The sequence below is a fragment of the Tursiops truncatus genome, chromosome 2 (genome assembly GCF_011762595.2).
Source record: "Tursiops truncatus isolate mTurTru1 chromosome 2, mTurTru1.mat.Y, whole genome shotgun sequence".
Classification (NCBI taxonomy): Eukaryota; Metazoa; Chordata; class Mammalia; order Artiodactyla; family Delphinidae; genus Tursiops; species Tursiops truncatus.
Window position 1 is genome coordinate 115,160,816 of NC_047035.1, and position 25,102 is coordinate 115,185,917.

General features: G+C 55.8%; 1 protein-coding gene across 2 annotated transcripts in view; it reads left to right on the forward strand.

The window, feature by feature from the left end:
* The window catches only part of LOXL1 (lysyl oxidase like 1), an 82,733-nt gene extending 61,033 nt beyond the window's left edge, over positions 1 to 21,700 (forward strand). For both annotated transcript variants that reach the window (XM_073801230.1, XM_004312624.4), the window contains 6 exons: positions 13,190 to 13,298; positions 16,074 to 16,211; positions 16,703 to 16,859; positions 17,450 to 17,545; positions 19,155 to 19,270; positions 21,362 to 21,700. In XM_073801230.1, coding sequence (XP_073657331.1) covers positions 13,190 to 13,298; positions 16,074 to 16,211; positions 16,703 to 16,859; positions 17,450 to 17,545; positions 19,155 to 19,270; positions 21,362 to 21,368 — 623 coding nt within the window. In that variant the 3' untranslated portion in view covers positions 21,369 to 21,700. The remainder of the gene's footprint in view (positions 1 to 13,189; positions 13,299 to 16,073; positions 16,212 to 16,702; positions 16,860 to 17,449; positions 17,546 to 19,154; positions 19,271 to 21,361) is intronic.
* Positions 21,701 to 25,102: the final 3,402 nt, after the last annotated feature.

The window sequence follows — 25,102 nt, forward strand, 5'->3', positions numbered from 1 at the left end:
GGGACGCCTCTGGAGGTGTGGCAAGTTCCCGGTCACTGGGCATCTGTGAGCTTGGCCTGAATGAACAGGAGGTTAGAAGAGAGAATCTGGGCTGACAGGAGTGCAGACTAGATAACCCAGAGTTCCTTCAGGGGCACACTGCAAGGCCCAGACTAGAGAGGCGAGTGGGGCACCAGCCTGGGCACCGAAAAACTTACTAATCGAGATAAGTAATATTTTAATGCATTTTTAAATCAAGAATAATGCAAAAAAAATGAAAAAAATTTTAAATAGAATCAGTTATGGTGGCATGCCAAACTGTATTCAAGCCTGAGGCAAACTGAAAAATCAGCAATACTGATCATCTTTATTTGAAATTTTGATGTTTTGTTCATCACAGATTTTTGTGTGTGTTAATTTTGATTTTTAAAAATATTGCCTGAAATGTTACTTCTCTTAGCTACTGAGTTTTTAGGCGCCCTCTTAAATTTTGCTCCCCAGGCCAGGGCCTCAGTCACTTCACTCAGTTCACCCTAGTCCTGGCCCTGGGGGAGAGTCCCAGGAGGCAGCTGTGGACAGGGGTGCAGGGGATGTTGAAGATATGACCTAGTTTTGGGAAAGCCCAAGCCATCTACACACGAGGACTCAGTGGAAGGGGCAGCCTTCCTTCTTCAGATGAGCAACTCCACATATGCTGATAGCAGGCGGAGTACCTTGGCAAGGGCCCGCTAGTGGTCTGGCCAGGGCTGAACGGCCATTGGTCCTGCTGTCCTAGAATTCCCCTTCCTGCTTCTGTCTCTGCAAGTCCAAAGTCAGCTTTGGTCAAGGTTTTCCATTCAGTCCCCAATGCATATGCATTCCACCCCAGCCTTGCCTCTTTCAGGCTGCGATTAATACCATGATTCTTTACTCCTGACTCTCTGCTCCACAACAATGTTTCTGTGCCGGGCGCACCAGGTGAGGGCTGAACACTGCAGGGCTCAGGGGCACAGGTAGTGTACCCCCAGCCTTTGCTCCTCTGCCTCTGTCCACACGGGGACGCTTCCTTGTCTCCAGCCATAATGACCTTGGGTGAGAGAGGCTGCCGCTGGGGTGCAGGGGTGGGGACTCCCGTCTCTCTAGGGGCTGCTGGAGCCCAAGGCTAGGGGAGAGGAGTGTCCACACTGGCAGTATTTACTCCCTCATATTCAAGGCGTAGCACTCAAGTTGGGTGCTGAATCCCACTTTGAGAACCTGCAGGAGCTAGAACAGGAGCTAGATGGAAGGCCCTTCTGTGATGTGATGAAGGATGCATCCTCCTGCCACCGTGGCCTCACCGGATCTGATCCGCACCAGGGCTTGCGGCATCCCTGCAGCAGGGTGTGTTACAGCTCTGCATCAACTGCTCCCAGAGCTCCGTGGAGGAGAGCGTGTTTTACCTATAAGCTAAACTTCTGTGGTAGCTTTTCTTAGAATGCGAGACCACAGAGTGGGGCTCAGCCAGAAGCACTCCACCTCTGGGCAGAGGAGAAAACCGAGGCCTCAAATAGCCTCAAATAGCAGTGCTGGCAGAGCCAGGCCTGGGACTTGACATCTACGCCCCAAGCCAGTGGGTTTTCTAAGGTCCTTCTTTAGCCTCTCAGTTCTTAAGGTTCAGAGGGGGATTGGCCAGAGCAAGGCTATGTTTGGAGCGGGGGGTGCTTGGCGCTTAGCAGGGCCTCTGGCCATTGCCCCTGAGCCCCAGTGTTCAATTGGGATTAAAGACATTTCTCCCCAGAACGCAGTATACTAGATGCCAAGCTGAATCCAGGCCCTGCCCTGAGGAAGGAGTAGAAAAGGGGGCACCTCAGTGCTGTGATTGGGCAGGCACTGGGGGGATGGGTTAGGGGACCCAGGGGAGGGGCCTCCCCAGTCGGGGGGCACTAGGAACTCAGGGAGGACTTCCGAGAGGAGGAGGTGCCCAAGCACTGCCGCAAGCTGTCAGCACCCTCCAAGTGCCCCTTCCCTCGTCATGGGGGGGAAGGTGTGTGTGGGGCGGTGCAGGCTAAATCGGGGCTCACAGAGAGGCCAGAGAGGGAGCAGTACCTTCTCCCCCATCACTTGTTCCCCTTCCCACCCTGCTAGGCTGGGACCATGGAAAATCCCGGTCTGGGGAAGGCCAAGCCTTGTGCTTGAGATCAGACCCCCAGGCCTGGTGTGGGAGTCCAGAGTAGATTCTCCGAGACTGACCTCATTCCTCCTGGCCGCACACCCAGGGGTCTGAGGCTGGGCGCTGGCAGCCCGCGTGCATGTGGGCGTGGACGCGGACATGTCTTCACAACACCAAACACATGTGCGCACCACCCACGTCCTCCACGTTTGGGCAGTTTCCAAGCGCCTGTCCAGAGCCTGGTTTCTTCCTTGGGTGCCTGCACCCGCTTCCCTCCCACCCCGGGGAGGGACGCTGCCCAAGGCCTCCTGCAGTACCGTTGTCTCTGAAATATGTAACGGGAGGGAAGGCGAGGAAACAGAGGCCCAGGTCACATACCTGGTCTGCCTGTCACAGCAGATCCGTGCAGAGGCCTGGAGGGTGGCTGCCTGCTTCCCAGGCCCCTGTGCTGTGCCCCTCCCTCTCCCAAGCCGGGCCCTCTTCTCCTAGCCTCCTTGTCCCTGTTCCTGCCTCCTCGCAGCCTCAGCTTCTCTGAGCTGGTGGTACCGGTGCAGACTAAGATGACTTCTGGCCCTAGAAGACCACGGCTTTTCTCTCAGGGCCCCCCCCTTACACCCTCGGCCTGATTCACTGCCTCTGGCCACCCTATGAAAGTATCATGGAGCAGCCACCCTGGCTGTCCTCCCAGGGCATCTCTGATGGCTATGCCCACCTTGCCTGGCGTGGGTCCTCCTTCCCTGTCCTTACACAACCAATCGGAGCTGTGACTGCCTCCTCCCTGGTCCCTTCCAGTCCATCCTACGCATGGGGCAGATACACCCTTTCATTGCTGACCATATTACTCTCCTGCTCAAGAAGGCTCTGTGGCTCCCAAGGCCTTCAGGACAAAATCTCAGCGCCTTAGCCTTTTGCATCAGAACCTGAGGCACCTCCTTCCTCTCCTCTCCTCCTTCTCCCTCTCTCAGGCCTCCACAGCCGCCACGAGGATCGTGCTGCTCCTAGGCCCAGGTGTTTCATGTCCCTGCACTCACACAGGGGTGTTTCTAGGGTACGTCCCTCTCCATCCAGCCTCCTGCACCCAAGAGGCCAGACAGGGCCGCTTAGTCCCTGAGAGCAGCCCTGGCTCCCTGCTGCACCCCCTACTTCCTGCCCCCCTGACTCAGGTCACCCACCCACCTCCACAAGGCTTGGAGTCGATGCAGGAGGCCTGGCCACCCAGAGCATCCCGAGTTAGAGCCCCCAGGCGAGGATGATGATGACAAGTTCAGCCATTGCAGAGGAGCCCTTGCTGAGCTTTGTGGCTGGAATGTGTAACTTCATTCACCCGCACAGCCTCCTAGAGAGGGGGGGATTACGGTCCTCTGGTACAGATGAGAAAACGGAGACCTGGGGAGGTCTCACCGCTGGATGCAGCCGAGCCAGAATTCAAACTGAGCCTGTCATCTCTGCATTGCACTCAGTTGACCCGGGAGGACCCTCACACCACCTGCAAGCCAGCTGGGGCAGGACTTGAACCTGGACCTCAGTTCCCCCAGCCACCTCCAGAGGGATAATTCTGTTTACATCATCTCTTAATTCCCACAGCAACCCCAGCAGCCAGATGCTGTTATCCATCCCGTTTCATAGATACGGTGACAGGCTCACTTGCTGACTGTCACACGACCTCTTAGTAGTGAAACCAGAATTTGAGTCTGCATGGCTCTCCATCCTGAGTTTTTAACCCACATGCATTATTTTTTTTTCTACATTTTCATGTATTAAGGCTTACCTTGCACATCCATTTGGTCATTCAGCAGATGCTTGACTCCTACCATGTTCTGGGCACTGGTTGCGACAGAGTGAGATGAAACAGAGAGACTGCACAGCTTCGAGCACCTCCCCAGTGAGGCGTTAGCGTGAAGCCTTGTCATTCCCACTCTATAGACTCCAGAACATTTGTTTAACAAGCACATCTACAGCACCTGACACTGTTCTTGGAGCTTTACAATTAGTCGCTTAATTCTCATAACAACCCTCGGTATTGTTATTACCCCCATTTTGCAGATGAGGAAACTGAGGCCCTCGGAGGTTAAGCCCAAGGTTGCATAACTGGTGACTGGTGGAGGCAGAATCACAGCTCAGCATCCCTCCTTCCTTCCCAGAAGTTGTCTCAAGTTGCTCCTTCAGAAAGAAATGGAGTCTTCAGGCCGAGGAACTTGGGGTAAAGGGTCAGACAACTATGGAGATAGAGGGACCTGGGTCCTCTTGTTACTCCCCTGTTTGGCAATGGAAGGTCACTAGTGTCAGAACAAACAAATCGTGTCCGAAGCAACCTCATCGCAGGCAGATTTCCCGTCTCCTCTCGTGTCATTCAGTTGCAAGGCCACATCCTCTCTCCCCTGTTCTCAAACTGGACCATCCCTGCAAGAAGAGACAGCTCCCATTTTAAATAATCATAATAGCCACTGCTGTTATTGAACCCTTAATATGCACCAGACACTATGCCAAGCATTTTGTTTTTATTTCCTCGTTTAGCACCCCCAGCAAGCTTGTGAGGTAGATGATATTATACCCCCATTTTACAGAGGAGGCAACTGAGGCTAGAGAAGTTCAGTGACTCATCCAAGGTCTCAGAATTCAGCAGCAGCCAAGCTCGGACCGAGGCTGACTCTCTCCCCCACTGAACCATCCCAGCCTTCCCTCTGCTTCTGCCCCTCAGGGAAGGGTATGTCTCTGCGTTCATTGCTTCTCTCAGGTCTAAACCCCCTAGGACACAAAAAGTTGGATTTTTTTTTTTGCCTTGAGTTCACAGGCCCCACAGAGCCTTTTGGGATGGTGGCTGAGCAGGGTGGGGAGTCCTTCGGGACTTACAGGCACCAGGCTACTGCCGCACTTGGCCCGGGAATTCTGGCCTTTCATCCCGGCCTTTCGTCTCCTCTCCTCCCTCTCTCCCCTCTCCAGGGACCCCCATCTCAATCTCCTGTCACCTCCAAAGGGGCACTTCTCCCTAGTAGTCCCAGCCCAAGTCCACCCCACTCCTGTCCAAGCCAAGAGCACATGGAAAACTCCCCAGGGCAGTGGCTGGAGCGGCAGGACAGGAAGGGGGGGGCGAGGAGCGGGTGGTCCGCCCAGGCAGCCCACACCTGCTTCCAATTCTGTGCCCGGCATTCCTGCGGAGTAGCAGTCCGCTTGGGAGGAGGCTGGAAGGAGAGGCTGGGTCTCGTGCCTCCCCTGCCCTGACCTAACAGCCTCCTCACCACAGGCGGTTGGACCCAGAGGGCCTTTTTGTCTGGATTCAGGATTACAGGGCTGGGGCTGCACCTGGGTCCCTCTCCCCCTTACTCATGGACACCCAGAAACTGGGCATTTAGGTATCACCTGAAAATGGGAAGAGGGTGTCAGAACACCAGAGCAGGAAGGTCCACAAATGCGGAAGTCGAGGCCTGAGGGGGCTTTGCCACCAGAGTCTCAGGAGACAACCCACCCTTCCTCCCCCTTGTGGGCCAACTGGAACCATGGGTTTTCCAACCCCAAAGCTAATCCTTTTTCAAAAGAAAGGGCTTTTGGAGTCTGTCCCAGCCTCTGCCTGATAATGAAGGCTGTGCTCACACAGGCAGTGCCAACAGACCCTTTATGGGGTGCCAGTATTTGTGCTTGCGCTCGCTGAGGGCTTACAGGTGCCAGGCCCTGAGCTGGGTACAGGGAATTCAGGGGCGCCCTGGACCCATCCCTGTTCTCACTGAGGTCTCAACCCAGCAGCAAGAGACCAGGCAGGCAGGATGCCGCGGCCCAGACCCACTTCCATCTCACCCAACTCGCCAGCTCTCAGAACACGCTGTGCAGCTGGGCGGCAGGCAAAGGACAATCCCACCCTCCCCTTCCCCCAGGGGCTCTCGCCTGGCTGAGGAGAGCAGATATCATCTCATGAGGAAATTCAGCCATTCAACAAATATTCATGGAGTTCCTTACTTTGTGCTGATGCTGGTCTAGAGCTGGGTATTCATTAGTTTTAGAAAAGAGACAAAATTCTTGTCCTTGTGGATCTTGTATTTTCATGGGTAAACATAATAAGTAAATAATAGAAGGGGTAAGTACTGTGGAAAAAATAGAGATAAGTCAGGGAGATCTGGAGTGTTGGGAGAGGTTGCAAAGGTAGTCAGGGTGGGCCTCATGAAGGTGGCATTTGAGCAAAGACTTGAAGGAGGCACAGAGCGATTCATGCAGCTATCTGCAGGTGGAGCATTCCAGACGGAAGAAACAGCCAGTGCAAAGGCCCCAAGGCAGGAATTCCCTGGGGCTTTCAAGTGTGCTCCAGTGTGGTTAGAGCAGCATGGCATGGGTGTGGGTGCATTATGGGAGACAGGTCAGAGAGGCAACTGGGTTCAGACCATGGAGAGCCTGTAGGCCACTGTGAGGACTTTGGCTTTTGCTCTCCATGCATTGGGGAGCTCCTGCAGTGACATTTAAACAGGGTCTCTGACTGCTATGCTGGGAATGGACAGTGCGGGGGCAGGCAGGGGGAGTCCGAGAGGAGGCCTGTACAGAGATCCAGGCGGAGATATCGGTGGCCGGGCCAGGGGTAACAACAGAGGAGGTGGGCAGTCAGTTTCGGGCTATATTTTGGAGGTAGAGCTGATGGGATTTCCTGATGGATTGGATGTGGGGTGGGAGAGAAAGAGAGGAGTCAGGCATAACAGGAAGGGTTATGTCCTGTGCAGCTGAAAGGATGAAGTTGCCATAAGCTGAGATGAGAAGGCCATGGGTCGAGTGGGTTTTGTAAGAAGGATAAAAAGTTCAGGTCACTGTGAAGGGTCTGAGGGGCAGGGAGGGAACCCAGGAGACCATACGATCCTCAGGGGCTTCTGGAGGTGGAGAGAGGGGCACTAAGCAGGGCCTGCAAGGGTGGGCTGGCAGGAAGGTAGGGGCTGTCTTCACATTGGGAAGAGTGTGAGTGAGTGAGGTGTGCAAGGAGGTGGCAGAAGGCTTGAACAGAGAGGAAGGTAGCTTACCTCCGCAAAGGTGAGCGGCAGCCTCCTCCCAGCCCAGCCCCGGCTACTTCCTGGGCAGTTTGCTCAATTGAACAAACACACATCCCCTCCTCTGACTCTGGTCCTGCCACTCAGAGGAGCAAGGCCATCGCTGCCCGTGAACTGCCTCTCCCAGCCTGGTGGGGGCAGCAGGCCCTTGCTGGAAGAGGGAAGAGGGAGGAGCACCGGGTGGTGGCAGAGGAGGGCCTACCAGGTAGGCTTTGGGGCCTAAAGACTGTACCCGATAAGGGTGTGGGGGGGGGGGTGCAAGGAATTCCAGGACAAGGGCACTAGGGGTCAGAGGCCAGGGGCAGAAAATGTCAGTTGTGTTAGGAGCTGCCCACTGATCCTTAGGGTTAAGAGATCTGGAAGGCCAGACCACAGAAGGCCTTAGCTGCCGCTCTGAGAAGTCTGGGCTTGATTCCGTAGGTGATGGGGAGCCAATGAAGGTTCCGGGCCAGGCTTTATGACCATCCTAGCTCCTTTGCCTGGGCTGTATTGCCCTTCACGGTGGACCGCAGCAGATCCTGCAGCCACCTTGCCTGCCTGCTCGTCACTCAGGTGTGGCACTGCCAGGCTGATGCTGGCAATTTAATGTCCTGCTTATTAGATAATAATTTCTCAGGACCCAGCGCGCTGGCTCCCGCCCTGGAGGCCCGCCCAGCTCATCTTTATTCAGGCCGTGTTCTGCGAGCCTTCCGCTTTCCCCACCTAGGGGCTCCTCTGGAGTCTGGCCGCTGGAGCCGAAATATCCCTCTCTGTGCAATATTTCACAACCCACTGACCGGTTCCTGCTGGACATTGTTTATCCTCCAGCCCCGGGCTCAAGAGATTAGGGCTCTTTTGCATTCTGTTTTCCTTCATCTGCTTCTTGTGAGCCGGAGGCCTGGGGAGGAAAGATTTCAAAGGAGACGAGGTTTAAGGAACCCACAGGAAAAGGGAAGCCAAAGGGAAAACAGGTGAGGTGTGGGCAAAGCAGCAGGAATGTAACCTCAGACCCTCCACTCCGGGCAGCTGCCAGGAACGGCTGAGCAGAAAGGAACAGATTCCTCCTAAAGCAGGAAGGATTTAGGTCAGACGGTGGGAGAATTTCCTGGCAGCGAAAGTATCGTCTGCAGAGGTTGTGAGAGGTCTTGGGCTCTTGCCCAAGGCTGGGGAATGGACTGAATAGCTCCTGAAAGTATTTTAATCTCCAAGTGTTTATGGAGCCATCAAAACTGCGCTCAAGGGGCAGTTAGGCTGATCTCCCCATCGTCCACATGGGAGACTGAGCCTAAGAAAGGGAAGGGACCTGGACAGTAGGGCGTTGGGCAAGATGGCACAATGGCCTGCTGGAGTCTTTCCCCACAAGAAGGCCCCGGCTGAGTCCTGCCAGGACTGAGATGGGAAGGACAGCTGAGATGGGAAGGCTTTTGCTCTCCATGCATTGGGGAGGACAGTCCTCGGCTTCCCACGGGCTGGCACGTGGGCCAGCTGGCAGCTCCAGGCCCAGCCTGGGTGAGGTGGGAGGACATCGGCCTTGGGAGGGGGCCCTGGATCCCCCACAGAGGAAGCTCCAGGGGCAGAGCGGGAATGCAGAGTGCTGGTCCTTGTCCCGCAGCTCAGTGTCTTCACTGCCCTGGAGGGTCTGATGGGGCCCCCCCAAGGCTGAAGGGCTTCCTCCAGACCAGAGGCTGCCTGCAGAATGGCCTTGGGACCCGATTCACTCACATCCAGCCCCTCCCCAGCCAAATAGCCTGGCTTTGGTCATCCCAGGGGTCTTTGCTACCCTCTGACTCAGTGTGCCCCCAATCCTGGTCCAGGCTCTGTGCAGCCTAAACCCCCGTGGTCAGCACATTGCTTCTGGGGAACAGTTCTCACAGCGGGCCGGCCCCAGGCTCTAGGGCATGAGTGAGGTGGAGAACACTCAGTCTGCATCGATGGAAGCAGTGAGGCCTAGAGGGGGGCCAGGCCAACCCAGGTCCACGCAGAAGGTCCGTGACAGCAGGGTAAGAAGTATGGCTCCTGCCTACCTCCTGGGCATGGAAGGCAGGATGCTGATGGTGACCAGGCCTCCCTGGGTAGCCTGAGCAAGACCGTCCACCCAGCCTTTGAGTGGTCGGCCCCATCCGCAGGGGTCCATCCCCAGGAGACTGGCTAGATGGGCCATGGAGGTTGCATACTGTGGAATCCCACTAGCAATGACAAGCAATGAACTTGACATATCTTAAAAGTTTACATTGGAAATCAAGAAACAGAATGAGACTATAAGACAATGTCATTTATATACTTCAAGGATACATACCCACTTCCAGCACACTGCAGATTCTACACAGAGACACAGACGTTCAAAGATATGTCTGAGGGTCAGGGTAAGGATAAAGGTTCAAAAAAAATAATGACAAGAGGGGCCTTGCATAGACCAGTTTAGTTGGTTAGTTTGCTCTGAAATGAGAATTATGATAAATTCAGTTCTCTGCATTTATGAAAACAGGAGTCTCTGGGAAAACTGCCCACTGGAACCTACTTTATAATGTCTCCAGTGCCAGGTCCAAGGGCTGCATGACTCCGTATATTCTGGATAAGAGATCGCAGCCCCCCAACACACAAAATGATATCCCATGACTGATGGTTCTCCCTGCCTTTGAGTAAGCTTTATCCTCTCTCCAGGATCTTCCTTTAAAATGCACCCTTCTTGGGATGGTGGGGAGGGGAGGGGAGCACGGGTCTGGTTGTAACCAGACTTCACTCAACATTGGCCACCCTGCCTGGAGGGCCTGGTTGTACCCCACAAGCCAGAGACAGCAAACTGGTACCCTACATCCACAAGCCCCCACTTAAGCCTTCCCTTATCCTCCTTCCAACATCACACAACCCACCCACACACCCAAGCCCCTATGGAGGGGCTGAAAGCCCAAGCCTGCAGGCCTGGCTGCTAATGGAATGCCTCCTGGGAGAGCAGTGGAGAAGGAGGCATTGTTCCTTCCTGGGAAAACATACCAGCTGAGGGAGGGGGTCTGCTGTTCCCAGGGACCTCTGCAGGGGTCCTGAAGTGGGTGGGGGGGACCCAGCCTGAACTCCCAAGGCTGCTCTCTTTTCCAGCAGCTTATCCCAGGGCAGTGAGGGTGTGACAGGGAGGGGTGGAGGGCGGGCCAGGGGGAGCTGGTTAGGGGAGTCACAGGACCTCTGTGATGGTCAGAGGTGCAGAACAAAGAACATAAAATAATGATCAGGGTGATTCCATTCAAGTTCTGGAAAAGGCATAGCATCTAAAGTGATTAAAAAAAAGATGAGTGGTTACCTGGGAAGGAAGGAGGGGGGATTTACTGGGAAGGGGTTGGAGGGAACTTTCAGGGAGGATGGAAACAATCCATAGCTTGATTGTGGTGGTAGCTACACCGTGTATACATTTGTCGAAACTTATCAAACTGTATGCCTAAAATCTGTGCATTTGACTGTATGTAAATTATAACTAAAAGAAATTATTTTTATAAAAAGAAGAATAACAAGTAGAGTCCTGGAAGGAGGTTGGGACCTAAGAGCTCCTCCTGGGGCTTCCCTGACTTGCTGTGTGACTGTGGGCAAATTCGTTGCCCTCTCTGAGCCGCCGTTCCCTCCAGCACCTCTGTGTGCCCTGGTATCCTGAGGGAGACAGGGTGAGGAGCATGCTTATGGATGATTGGAACAGTAAAGTATGAAGCACTAATCATTAAAGAAGCCTGCCTGACAGAGACTGACTGCCTAACGGTCAGTCAGCCCTGAAGCACGGTGGGTTGCCCCACTGAGGGGGTGAGTGGGGCCCAGGCCCTGCCCTCAGAGAGTGCATAGTCTGGAGGGGAGTAGACACAGGTAAATACGATAGAATCTAATTATAGATCAATACAGATCTAGTAGTGAGAAGTGTGTGCAGCTTGGAATGTCACTGCCAATCAGGGAAGACTTCCTGGAGCAGGAGGCACCTGCCTGAACCTGAGATTCCTCCACAGTAGAAGGAAGATGGTCATCTTTGGCTCAGTATAGGACCAGGATCAGGACTCAGTATGTGATCATAGCCGGGCTGCAGTCAGAGGCCAGGAGTGGTACCAGCCCTTGCTGGCCCTGAATACCCCTGGCCTCTTAGCTGGCTCTTCCAGCTTCCCTGGACTGCAGAGCCAACTCATGAAATGGCATAGAGAGGAAGGGTCGGGCCAGAAAAGCTTTGTAGAGCCATCTGTGCAGTGTTTATTGAAACCGGGCCTGGGGTGGGGGGTGGTAGGCCATCTGGTGCCAAATGCTGGGTGTCATGAAGCTTCAGGCCCAGCTGACCCACCACCACATGTTGCTGAGGGAAAGGCTCTCTGGTAATGGGAAAGGGGACCATTCCTGTCTTCTTCACCTCCCCCCTCCCTGCAACACAAGCTTCTAGGGACCAGAGGGTGAGAAACAGCTCAATACGGAGGTGGTCCTTGCTTTCAAGGCCGGAGGATCCCTTGGGAAATGACTACAGGCATTCCTGGGGGCTTGAGTAATGGGGCCTAGGCTGGCCAGGACAGCCCCCATCAGCCAGGAGCCACCTCATCCTCACCCACCCTTGTGTTCCAAGCTTCCTCTTCATTCCGAGTAGGTGAGATCACACCGGCTGCTCCTGCATGAGGCCGGAGCCCCAGGGCGAGCAGGAGTAGGGTCTGAGAACCCCAGGCATGTGTTTGTGAGGGGTGGCGTGTAGCAGACACCTCTGGGAAAGGCTTAGAAGCCAGAGTTCCCCTCCTCTGCCTCATCTTCTGGACCTATAAGCTGACAAGAGGGTTTTGGCAGCAAGAAGGGGCTAGAAGCCTGTCTGCATGACTCAAGCCCCTTCACTGTGCCTGCCCCCCCAAGAACAGAGGGCTTGAAAGAAGCTAAGAGGAACCTACAGCTTCATTTTATCATTTATCTGCCAGAATCCCTGCAGCCTGAGAGGGGAGGGTACATGGAGGTCCAGGCCCATTCCCGTTTAAGCTGGTGGCTGAGCTGAGACGGAGCCCAGGGCTCTGGAGTCCCCCTGCCCACCTCCTACCCCACCACGTGCCCCACCCCTTCCACACACCCAACATCAAGATCTTTCCTTCTTTATTCCATGTGGATAGGGTCTGGACACCTGAGTTCGGTTTCTGCTTATTCCTAATCATTCTCACTGGGACTAAGTTATGTACGGGGACGGGGTCGGAGTGGGAGGCAGAATGGACAGACCCCTGGCTCTAGCATAACCTGGGGAACAAGTGATCCAGGGGCTGGAGCAGACTCCAGACTTCCCCTGGGCACTGGGCCCTAGGCCCTGCAGGGCAGGGAGCCAGGCCCTCCTCAGATTGGAGGCCTGAGGCTGCAGACAGGGGAAGGTGTGGTCAGGTCTGGGGGCCAATGACAGGATGAAAGGAATCCTGAGAAGGGCGGGCTGGGCGCCCAGGCTGAGAATCCTGCCCGGTCAGCAGCCTGCTCTGGGGACATGTTTTCCTGTGAGCCCCTCCCTTCCTCGTCACCCCCACTTCTGCCAACCAGCGTTCACCTGGCTCTGCCCAGGAGCCTCTGGGACCCACTCGGGGTCAGAAGCCCAGGGTTCTCTCTTGGCGGCTCACAAAGAATGCCAGCTGCAGGGGTGAGAGGAGCAGAGGGTGTGTGGGGTCTGGTGACCAGAGGCCTGGGAAATAAGGACACCAAGGGGAGTGTCTCTGTCAGGAAATTACTTGGGTCCCTCAGTCCTCCCTCCAGGCCCTTGTTCATGCTACTCCTCCTGCCGAGAATACCCTTTTGTCTTCTCCTGCTCTCCAAATTCCACCCAGTCTCCCAGGTCTGGCTCATGTCCCAGGAGACTCAGCGGTCCCAACAGCACGGAATTCCAGAGGTGAGCCCCTGCCCCCCGACCTCCCTGACCCCACACCTGAGCCTAGGGAGAACGGTTCAAATCACACACCTTGCTCACGCTGGGAGGTTTCCAGGAGGAAGTGACAGCCTGTGTAGAGGAAGGAGAACAGCACAGGGCGTTCGGGGTTGGAGAGGTCTCTGGGCTTTACACCTGACCAGCCTGACCCTCCTCAATGCCAACCATTCCTCCCTCCTCCCTCTCTCCCTCTCCCCACTCCAGGTCTCCCTGACTTGGTCCCGGACCCCAACTACGTGCAAGCGTCCACTTATGTCCAGAGAGCCCATCTGTACTCCCTGCGCTGTGCTGCAGAGGAGAAGTGTCTGGCCAGGTAAGGAGATGAGGATGAAGTGTGGACAGTCCCCGGAACCTGTGTTCGTGGCGGCCAGGCTGCCTGAAGGCTGCACGACCCTGGCCTCTTCATCGGTGGGCCTTGCCTGCCCCAAGGCAGTCAGGTGTGGAGGGGAATGAGAGTGATCCAGCACTTCTGTATATATCCCTATATGAGGAACTTAATGGTATTTAATCTTCACACCTGCCCCAAAGGTCTGTGTTGCCCTGTCAGTAACTGAGGAGCAGTGAGAGGAGCTAAAACCTTCAGATCTGAGGTGTCTCATGAGAAGATTCCTCGTGGGGAGCCCAGGGAAGTCTTATAGACGCCTTCAGGATAGAGGGCAGGATGATGGAGTCATCTCCACAGAGGACAGGTGTGGGTTGTCCAGCAGGGGCTGTGGGCATGGGTAACAATGAGGCCTCAGTTATGTGTTGCACTAGAGAGAAGGGAAGGACGCCAGTTTACTTGAACCCGGGAGGTGAGCACAGCCAGCTCTCCATTATTCCTGGGTTCTTCTGCCTCTTGCAGAGCTTGCTTCGGAATTTATTGACAGTGAATGTTCTGTTCAAATATGTATGCTTTGGGGACATCTCCCTGTGCTGAAAGAACTAGTTAAAGATTATATTGACGTACTTCTTTTATTGACAGCTGTCTATGTTGAAAGCTCCTATTTTTCTTAATTATTTGCTTTTTTTAAACAGTTGAACTCTATTTACTTTCACTTTTGAGTATCTGGGAAGCCCGTTAGAACCTCAACATTTTCTCACTAATGAGACCTCGTTCACTGCCACTCAGAATAGCTGCCCACAAATTGTTATCCATCTGGAACAAGACAAGGAGCTTGCACTGGAATGTAACTCAACTTACTGCTTCCTTCATCGAGAAAGTCTTGCTTCAAAAAAAGGAAGTATCAGCTGAACTAGACAGTGTGATTCGTGATGTAGTTGGTTTACATGCTGGTGCAAATTCCTTATCTCACAACAGACTGGCAACAGACAGTGTACGAACTGGCACCAGTCCAGGGACCACACGTGAGTTCCACTGAGTCGGCCTGCCCACTCAGGTCTCGTCTCTGGGAAGAGAGCATAATGTGCTTACTGCTCCTGCTACAGCTCCTCCAGCGGGGAGGAACTCAGCCTCCATGGCCGTCCGTTGAGGCTGAGTTTTGAGGAGTTTGAGTCAAAACCAAACTGTTATTCCGTCTTCATGGAATACCCCGTGTGCCCACATCTGAGCTCCCAGATGGGCTGGGGCGGAGGCAGTGGGGCTCCATCCCAGGGCTATCCTGGTCTAGCTGGAGAAAGTGGCCTCTTACCCAGAACCAAGTGACAGGGAGTGGAAGGAGAGCTAGAAGGAGCAGTTGGCAGGCTGGAACTGTGGGCGGCCAGAGGAGGGAGAGGTTGGCAAGGGCTGAGGCATCAGCGGAGGTTGGGTGTGGGATACAGACCTAGAAAATGCAGCAGAACTGAAGCCCTGGAGCAGCAGGGCCCTCGGAGATTATCGAAAGTGTGGGCTGCGGACCGGTGCCAGTTCACAGACAGCAGGCAGAACTCAGATGAGGAAAGGAACTTGCTCCAAGTCTCACCACGAGTTTGTGGCCAAGCTGGGCCTAGAACCCAGACCCTAATGGTTTTCCACGGTGTGCTGAGCCCAGCAGAGGGGTAGGACTTAACTGAACAGTGGGAAGGAGGATGTCTAGTTCCAACACAGACAAAGACAGATTCCAAGCCTCCCTCAGACAAGGCCAAGGGCCTTACGTCCTGGCAGACAGGAGCCTACACTGCCTGTTGTCCAGACATCCTCTCAGAGAGAGCTAATCCCCATGACTGGCCACCTCCTGCCTCAAGCCTTAGGGCCCAGACCTTAATGATTGCCAGGGAAGTGCCCCAGAGTCTGGCCGAGACAGCTGTCCACAGTCAGCTGAAGAGGAAGGAGCCTTCAGCTAGCCCTCGTTCCGACCTATGTGATGTGTGATGTGTGTCCCCTCACTGCTGCCCCTCAGTTTCCTCTCTTTTCCCTTCTCACCTCACAAGGCCCATCTCAGCTGGCAATTGGGGGTCAGCAAGTGAATTGTGAACAGGCAATCTACACCAGACCAGTGCTTCCTGAGCAAAAAAGGGCAGGTTGCTGGCCCTGAAGCCACACAATCAGGGAGAGGTGGTCTGCTTACACTGACCCAGCTCAGGTTGTGTATGGTATCAGGGTGTGTTGTAGGCAGCACTGTTAGATCTCACAGGCAGTCACGATTCCTCTAAGTGGGGCAATCAAGGCAGACTTCCTGGAGGAGGGGACCTGAGTTGGGTCAAGGAGGCTGGGCGAGTTCTGGGTCAAGTGAACGGCACAGGCAAAAGTACAGATCAGTGAAAGAGTTAGGTCTGTTTGGGAGACAGTGTTTGAAGCTGGAACCCAGGTGTAGGGGGAGGGAGAAGGTCAGAATCTCCTGGATAGGGCTATTTTATAAAAGCCCTCCGAAGATTTTGATTTGCCCCCACCCTCAGGGGCTGTCCCCAGCTGAGAGTCACCTGCAGGCATCAGGGACCCTCAGAGGGTCATTATCAAGCCAAATGCTTCTTTAGAAAGACTCCTTTGGCAGCTGCCAGCCACGTGGCAGAGGCCAGAAAGGAGGGGATGGCCCGCAGAGAGGAACAGAGGCCTGAGCCTCGGCCGCAGGGCAGGGGTCAGATGTGAGAATCTTCAGGAACAAGCCGACCTATGCTGGGTGTTTGCGTCTGGTACCCAAGCCCACTCTGGTCTCCCCGCCTGTCCCCACAGCACAGCCTACGCCCCTGAGGCCACCGACTATGACGTGCGGGTGCTGCTGCGTTTCCCCCAGCGCGTGAAGAACCAGGGCACCGCAGACTTCCTTCCGAACCGGCCACGGCACACCTGGGAGTGGCACAGCTGCCACCAGTGAGTGGGCTACCTGGCCCGCCCCCCCTTCTGGGCCAGGGCCCTGGGCCTGAGTGCCCCTCCCCAGGAGCACTCCGGAGGGGCAGTGCTGGTGGGAGGGCCCCGTACGTTGTTTTCTGCCAAGGATCCATCACTGGGGCAAGGATTTCTCAGAGGAGCCTTAGCAAAAGCCGCAATGGAAGATGGGACACAGAAGGATCGGTCTTGATAGGGGACAGAAGTATCTAGAATACAGGGCATCACCCAAGGGAGGCCAGTACAGGTGGGAGCCCAAGAGGAAGTGAGGGGTCCTGAGGAGGTGCCCTCCTAGGGTGACTGGCTCAGTGAGGACACCAGAGATGCTGCCTGTGGGACACAGTGACCAAGGAGCCCCAGGAGCCCTCAGGAGGTGGTGTCACAGCAGGGTCACCTGGGCCCGTCTCAGGAGGGGAACAGGCTGGGAAGCCAGGGGTGACTAGGCCCTCTTCTCCCTCTTCTTCTCCTGCCCCCAGGCACTACCACAGCATGGACGAGTTCAGCCACTACGACCTGCTGGACGCAGTCACGGGCAAGAAGGTAGCCGAGGGCCACAAGGCCAGCTTCTGCCTGGAGGACAGCACCTGCGACTTCGGCAACCTCAAGCGCTACGCGTGCACCTCTCACACACAGGTTGGGCTGGAGAGGCAGGGCAGGGGCTCTGAAGGACGGGGGAAAGCCCGCCAGGGATGGGGAGGCTAGGCCAAGCTAAAGATGGGCTAGTGCCAAGGCTCCTGGCCGCTCAGCTCAGAGAGTGCAGGTCTTCTTGCCAATCCTGAAGCCACCAGAGAACCCCTCGGGGCTACCCTCCACCTCCATTCCCAGGAGTGTCTGCTCATGGAAGGAGCGGAACATTCCAGCGAATTCTGGATGGCATGATACTCCATTTGCCTAGCTGTCCACCCGAATCCATCTTTCTGTCCAAACATCCAGAGAGTGTCCATCTATCCTGCCTGCCTGTCTCTCTATCCATTCCTCCATCCATCTCTCCCAGGCATCCCCCTACCTTCATTTCATCCTTCCATCTGACTATTATATCTATCATCTCTCTGGTCCATCCACCCAGTGGGCTTAGGACGGGGCAGACCCACTCTGAGCAGCTACCCCAGGCCAGGGTCAGGACGAATCACAGAGGAAGGAGGGCCCCAGGCTGCTGAAGTGGGCATGGGGTGGCTCTGAGGAGTGCACAGCACCCCAACCTCTCTTCCTGTCCCTTTTCCTAGGGCCTGAGCCCAGGCTGCTATGACACGTACAATGCGGACATTGACTGCCAGTGGATTGACATAACCGATGTGCAGCCCGGGAACTACATCCTCAAGGTGGGGCCCCTGGTTGGAGGCACTCCTCCAACCTGATGCTCACCCTCGGTGTCCCCGCCTCTGACATAAGCTTCACCGGCTGGGCGTATCAGCTGATGAGGTCCCTGAGGTCTGCACTTCCCACCTGAAGGTTTTAGCCTCAGGCAGACACAGCCTCTTCCCATAAAAACACCGAGGAACCTTGGCCCAAGTGTGGTGATCCTAGAGGAGGCGGTGACTCTGTCTTCCCTAAGTGGCAGAGGACTTGGAGAGCCATGGGGTCCATTCCCCTGTCTGTGAGCAGGGCAGGCTCTGTGCCATCTGGGAGAGGACACTGCCCTCCCTGAGAGAGACCCTCAGCTCCTCATAGGACCCCTGCAAAGCCAAGGGCACTTGTGACCAATAGTTCCATGTGGCCCGAACCCCTCCTCCATGTACACTCACTCCAGTGCCCCGTCCCTTGCGGAGACAAGTAGAAGAGCACGTTAAGGACACACAGCCCAACTTGGAACATCCATGCAGGCTGAGCGGGGGCCGGGTCATCATGACCTCACCTGGGGAAGACAAATCTTCGCCTCCTCTTTGCAGGTGCAAAGCGAGGGTAGGGCTCACTCTAGGAGGCCCCCTGGGCCCACCGCTCTATGCTGGAGTAAAGGAAGAGCAGGGAAGGTGGGCCTGGGAGGCGGCTTTAACCTGCATGAGGACGGGCCGCTGGGTGGCCGCATTCAGAACACGGCAACCTGGAAGCAGTTGGTCGCGCCCCATCCTGGGCACCTCTCCACGGGCTCGGTGAGGCCTCTGCTCAGCCTCGCCCAAGGGCCAAGGTTGTCAAGCGTGTTCTTTTCCTTTCCTCATTCATCCACTCTCAACAAACTCGTACAAAGGCCTTTCTGAGTTCTAGGTTCCGAGGATTCAAGGCACATAAGTAATGCACAGTTCCTGCCCCTAAGGAATGTAACTTAAATATAACATCGTTTCCTCTCTTCTTAAAATGTTCTGCAAATAAGGCTGGGTGTAGCCCACCCCAGCGAAGCCCTCCCCTATCAATCCAGCATTTAAAGGATTTCCTTGTGTCCGGACAGCTCCTCTTCAGATAGGTTATGCTTGGGTCATCATCTCAATGAGTGTCAGGTACCTTGGGCTCCAGGGCAGGAGATGCTACCTGGCATCAGACAGGCCTTCCACAGGTCACCTAGACAGGCATGCGAGGTGAAAGGGTGCGAGCCTCGGAGTCAGGGAGACCAGGCGTGGGATCCCTGCTCGGCCCCTCACTCACTGCTGGGTTCCCTGGGGCAGTGGCTCTGAATGCCCCGTGCGAGGCCCCCCCGCCTGGGCTCTGACTCTGGGGAAACCTGTCTTCCAAGAAGGATGACCCAGTGATGCTTCCTTGGACTGTAAGCTGCCTCTCTCTTTATTCCTCTCTCTGTCTCTCCGCATCTTCCCCCGTCTCTCCATCCGTGTGTCTCTGTCTCTGTGTCTCTTGGTCTCTCATGGTCTTTCTCCATCTCCCTATCTCCCTCTCTCTGGCTCCTCTGTGTCTGCCTGTCTGCCTCTCCACCTTCCCTGGTGACCAAGTGAAGCACAGCCTCATGACCAGATCCCTTTTCCTTCTGTTCCTTTCCTTCTTCAGGTGCACGTGAACCCAAAGTACATTGTTTTGGAGTCTGACTTCACCAACAATGTGGTGAGATGCAACATCCACTATACAGGTCGCTATGTTTCTACAACAAACTGCAAAATTGTCCAGTAAGTGCCCTTCCTCCAACTCTCCGTACCCCAGCCCCTCTCCTACCTGAGGAGCAGGCAGGGCCACATGAAACACGTAGGATACCTGCCCTGTGGGTCACCTTGATGGCCGCACACAGCTGCGGCTGGACTGGCCACCCCAAGCGGAGTGCTCAGGCTGCGGGCATTGACCCGGGGCATGATCTCTCCTGAGGTGGAGACCAGCAGCAGGCAGTGTCGTTGGGTGGAGGTGCACGGGCTCTGCATTCCTGCTTCTGTGACTCCCTCACTCTGTGACATCGGGCAGTTCACCTCACCTCTCTGGACTACTCTTCTCTTCAGCACTTCCCACGCAGACTTGTGAAGAGAATTTAAAGGCCTGCCATCTGTGTGTGTTCCAGGACCCTTCACACGGGTGCTTGGTGAATGGCAGCTGTGTGATCATTAGCGTCCGTATCAGGTGGATTGAATTAAGCAGTCTCAGGTTAGAACTGATTCTGGTTGGAATCACTTCTAACAGTCATCAGTCCCTGGGCCCAGATGTGGAGGGAGTCGATAAACTCCCAGGCCTTCGGCACGTGGCGCCTCAGCTGTTGCTGCCCTGCGCTGGCTGTCCTCAGCCTCTCTCCTGATTCCTCACATGAAGTACTTTGCAGAGGGACCCCCTGCTTACGAACTCATTAAAAACCCCATCCCACTCCATGTGAATTTTAAATGCTTGAACAGGTCAAAGCAACTCTTTTCCATTTACAAAGTAAAGAGAAAAAGACTAGTCTCCTAGAGCTTTAGTCCATCAGCTGAGGAACAAATGGCAGGGATCCCAAGGCCCAGAGGAGCATCTTTCCCCAAACGTGTCTGCTTATTAATGGTTGATAGGTATGAGAGGTTTAGGCTATCACCAGGGTCAGGGCTCAGTGTGTGACCAGGATTAGGGCTCAGTGTGTGACCGGGATTAAGGCTCAGCGTGCGACCAGGGTCAGGGCTCAGCACGTGACCGGGCTCAGGGCTTGGTGTGTGAGGGCTCAGTGTGTGTTTGGAGATAGCCCTTGCGCCCTTGGCTGCTACCGCTAAGCTAGTGTTCACAGCCCTCCACCACACCGTGAGGACAGTAGCCTCTGGTTCAATTCAGAGACTAGGTTCCTCATTCGCAGAATTCGATCAGAATTATCCAGGTCACAGAGCGTGTTGGAAACGACTGACTCCCGCCCCATCCCTGGCAACTTAGCCCTTCGGCAGGCCTGGGTTTGCAGCACCTTCTCACTCAGGACTTGTCTTGTTCAGCCATTAAAAATCCAGGAGTCACCTAAACGGTAGAGGTTTTCTGGGAAGCAGTTCTAGGGAAGGAGAAGGATGGCAGGAGGAAGGGAGGCAGGGGCATACAAGGGCTGAGGGGTGCGAGGGAGGTGGGGAGCCTACATGCCCTCTTGTACCCCCTGCTGCTGGGAAAGGTACATCCAAATAGCCTCCCGCTTCCCCAGGTGGCACCACGAGCTGGGCCCCTCAGCAGGGCAGACAGAGAAGTTGCCCTGCGCCCCCCTCCAGCTACCCTGGGGCCTGTGAGTGCAGGGCATGCCGAGGCCCTTCCTCCCGAGCCCTTTACATAAGTGCTTGGAGAGGCTCAGGTCTCATTAGTGCGTCTCCTCGACCCTGACCACAGGCGGGCAGCTGGGCCAGCGCGCAGGAAGCCGGACGGAGCGTTTCCAGAAAGGCCACGGGACTGACGCCTGTGGGTTTCAATCATGTTTCTGAAGAGGAAAAAGGAGGCCTTTTTTTTTTTTTTTCAAAAGTACTGAGTTAGAGAAAACAAGAAAGTATTTCCAGACAGTAGCAGCTCTGCTAATGGCCTAGAAAAGAATCTGGAACTCAGGGCATGGGGAGGGGTGGTGCCGAGACCGTGCCCTGCATGGGAGTCCATGAAACCCCTCTTTATGGAGCCCCCTTTCCTGAGCCCAGATTACTGACGGAAATGGAGGCCCACGCGTGCCCTCGCACTTGGGATCCAGGCTGTGGAAGGGAAGCGCTCAGCTGGGGAGACAGTGGGCGCCTTGCTGACAGTTGAACGAGGGGCCCACGCCTCAGCCTGCCTTTGACCTCCTCTCTTTCTTTCCTTAGATCCTGATCTAGGAGAGGGTGTGCAGATGGCCAACCTCCCCACCTCCCAAAGCAGGCCCTGCTCCCCAGGCAGCCTCCCGCCAGGACAAGCCCGGCTCAAGGGGCCCAGCCACCACCCACAGGCAGGGGCAGCTGGACGCTGGGAGCATCCTTCCCTGCCCGCCTCAGGGAGCAAACGTGGACCAAAACCACAGGGATTCCGGATGCCAGGCCCAACTGTGTACTTAACTTTCCCCTACAACGTGATTTTGTTGGTTGTTGGTTTTTATTTTTTATATTTTGGCCATACCACAGAGCAAGATTGCCCAGGCCTGGGCTGAATAAAACAAGGTTTTTCTACTCTGTGGTTCTGCACGTAGCCTGCCGGCCGGGTTGACCAAAGCTAGGTTGGGCTCAGAGGACGTCCTTGGGCTTCGTCCTTCCCTAGCAGAATGTGGAAAGGGCAGCCACCACCGTCTGAGGACCACAGCTTGACCAAGAGGGCATCAAACCCACTGTGGAAACCCCACAGGGTTTATCTCAGGGCCCAGCCTGCTGCGTGGGAAGAAGCCCACATCCTGCTGGGGGAGGGGCCCTGGGTATCTTACCCTCCACTACTACCCACCCTGCAGCCTCCCACTCCCACCCCCCTGCTCACTCACAGTCACCAACTCCACCTGCCACTTGCTCCCTTACTCTCCTATTGAGCACCTACTGAATGCCAGGCCTGTGGTGGGACTGAGCACACACAGGAGAATCAGACACATTTCCTGCTCACAGCGGGGCGGGTGCACCCACCAGTGTGAACCCCATACCTAGTGAGACAGCCCCTGGGGGCAACCGTGGAGCCTTCATCTGGGAGGCAGCGTCTCCCAGGAAAGGAAGGGAGAACAGTTTACTTGGGAGAGGCTGATGGGGGCGGTGGCCCTCTAGCCCCTGTCCTGGCAGTGGTACCCCGAGCTCCTGGACACTGGATCGGGGCAGGGAGAAGAAGAAGGAAGGCACCTCTCCTGTTCCTTCCCCTCCCAGATGCCCTCAGGACACCTTTGCACCCACCTGCCTCCTGCCAGCTCCCTTCCTTCCCAGGGGAGTAACACTAGTGAGAAAGGCAGAGAAACTTGGTCCAAGAACCAGGGCTCTGGGTTCCAGGGCCAGTTCTCCTGCTCACTGTGTGAGCTGTGTGACTTTGGCCAAGGCATACTACACCTCCGGGCCTCAGTTTCCCCATCAGTAAGACAGGAATGCTCTCCTGCCTGGCCCACATGCTGACCTGGAGAGCCGGTAAGCTACTCCTGCAGAGTCAGGTACTGGGTGAGCTGCAGGGTGTTGGACCCACCCCTCCACATCACTGTGGTCTCCCCAGCCCATTGCACTCAGCACTCAGAATCCTCCAAGGAGAAGGGGGTCCCCCTTTCGGCTCTCACACGATTCATGCCTCAGGGTCCCTGGCAGCAAGTAGGTACTCTGCCAGGGTGGAGAAGGAGGGCTTCTTGGAGCCGGGCTGTGCCTCCAGAAGGACCTGGCCCCAGCCTACTGGAGCCCCTGGGCCCCTCACCAGCCCAGGCAGGGGATGGAGTGGAATGTGGCTGCAGCCCCTCTAGCCTTCCCTCACTGAGTCTGTGCTGGCATGGGGTGAGTGCTGCGGCTCTGCCCCTCTCCATCTGGGGCCGGGTTGCAGGACTGAGAAGGGGTGGGGGCAGAAGCCTGTCATCCAGAGGTGCCCGTTCTGCTGCACCCTGTACCCATGTGTGCCTCAGAGGTGCTGTCCTGATTCCAGCCCCACCTCTCTCCTTTCTAGGTGCCCCCAGGAGGGAAGGGGAGGGCTGAGACAAGGTCCCCAAATTCCAGACTGTCTACCTAGGAGGTAGGGTCAAAAGTCCCCAGTTCCCAGGTCAGAAAGCTGAGGCCTAGAATGGGAGCCTATCCCACTGAGGCCACAGGCGTCAGCAGATGCTCAAGGGAGGCTCCTGGGGAGGCACAGGGCTCTTGGTTCGGGGAGGAGGTGCTCTGGCTCTGGAAGGGCTAGAGGGTGAGGATGAGCGAGACCACAGCAGGAGGAACAGAAGGGGAGGAGAAGCAGACCACCTTCGTGCCTGAACCAAAAAAGGGTTGTTCCTTGGAAGCTGTATTCCAAGAAAACAGTACGGGGCTTTCCTGGGCGGCGGGGGGCTGGATGCCAAAGAGGCTCTCTCTTGGTCCACGGCAGTGCCTGTGCGCCCAGCCCCTCCCCTCTGCGCTGGAGGTCCCTCAGCCTGCTTCCACAGCCCCTGCAGCGGCCCCACACCTGATGCCCACCCCTTGGGCCAGCCTCCTGAGGAAGGTTCCTGCTTGCCCTGCTGAATCAGGCTGAGTGAGCTTAACAACATCCGCCCTTCCAGCTTGGGGCAGGGGGATCACTCCCCAGCTCCCACCGGGCATCTCCCCTCCATGGTCAAGATACCAAGGCCGTCCTCCAAAGCCTCTGCTGGTCATGCCCAGGGATGGGGCCTCCCCAGCTGCTCCGCACTGTGGCTGCATCAGGTACACACCCAACCACAGCATTTGTTGGGAAGCCCTGCGCGCCTCCCCACCAACCCCTGCCGTCCCCCAGAGTTAGTCTTACAGGCAGTGTCTGCGGGCAGGGCTGGCACCAGCTGGCCAAGGAGAATGAGAGGCAGTGCCCACACCCTGGAAACCTCACTGAAGTCCGGGGATTTGGGTGAGGAGAGCAGCCAGAACCGGGGACCCAAGGGTGCACCTGACACACATCACCCTGGAAATAGCAGTAGAACTTTCTAAGAGTGAGAAAGTCCTGAAAAAGCTTTAACAAAGAAACTCAGGTATGGAAGGCAGGGGAAGCAGGCATGGATTTTGGTTCCCATACGCCCTGGCTATGTGAAATCACTTAGTTAAAAAAAATTTCTAAGTGAAATTTAATCCACTTTGAGCCACTGGCTACCAGGTGGGAAATTCAATGTGCTGAGTAATTTTACTCCCACCCTGGAGGCCTCAAAAGGCCCAGAACATCAGAGAGGTGCCCTGCGGTCTTCGGTCCCATCTAGTCACTGCATGCAGGCTTGTTGACTGAACCCCCGAGGGCGGGTGTCTCCACTTCCTGCAAAGCTTGGGCACAAGGACACCCAAGCAGCGTGTCCCTCAAGGTTCATACCTGCTCAGGGCATGACCAGGAGCAGGACACCCTCCTTGCTACTAGCAGAGCCATGGCCCCCATGTCCCAAGTCTGGGGGAAGCTGTCTCGACCTCCTTCCTCTGCCTGCTTCCACCACAACCTCCCTAACTCCTCACTCCTTTCCTCCTCCTAGTTGGGGCAACCTTCCATCACCCCACAGTGTGCCTTGGCTCACCAAAGCCACCTCAGATCTGGCCCTTGGCGTGGGGAAGCACAAGTACGTCCTGGGGGTGGAGGGAGAAAAAGAGCCAGCAGGAGATACCACTAATGATGATGATGAGGACGCTTAACTTCCTGAACAGTTAGCCATGTGCCAGGCTCTGCCCTAAATGCTATACAAAGGTTATCCTATTTAATCCTCACAGTGACCCTACGAGGAAGGCACTGTTATTATTCCCATTTTGCAGATGGGGAAGCTGAGGCATAGAGAGTCATGTAACTTGCCCCAGGTCCCTCAGCTAAGTAAATAGGAGAGCCAGGGTTCAAACGCAGGCAAATTTCTGGAGACAGGGGCGTGGCTTCCACCAGATCCTCAAAGGCATCAGAAACCAGACAAAAAGCCACATGCCGGTGCCTTGAAGCACAGCCAGGTC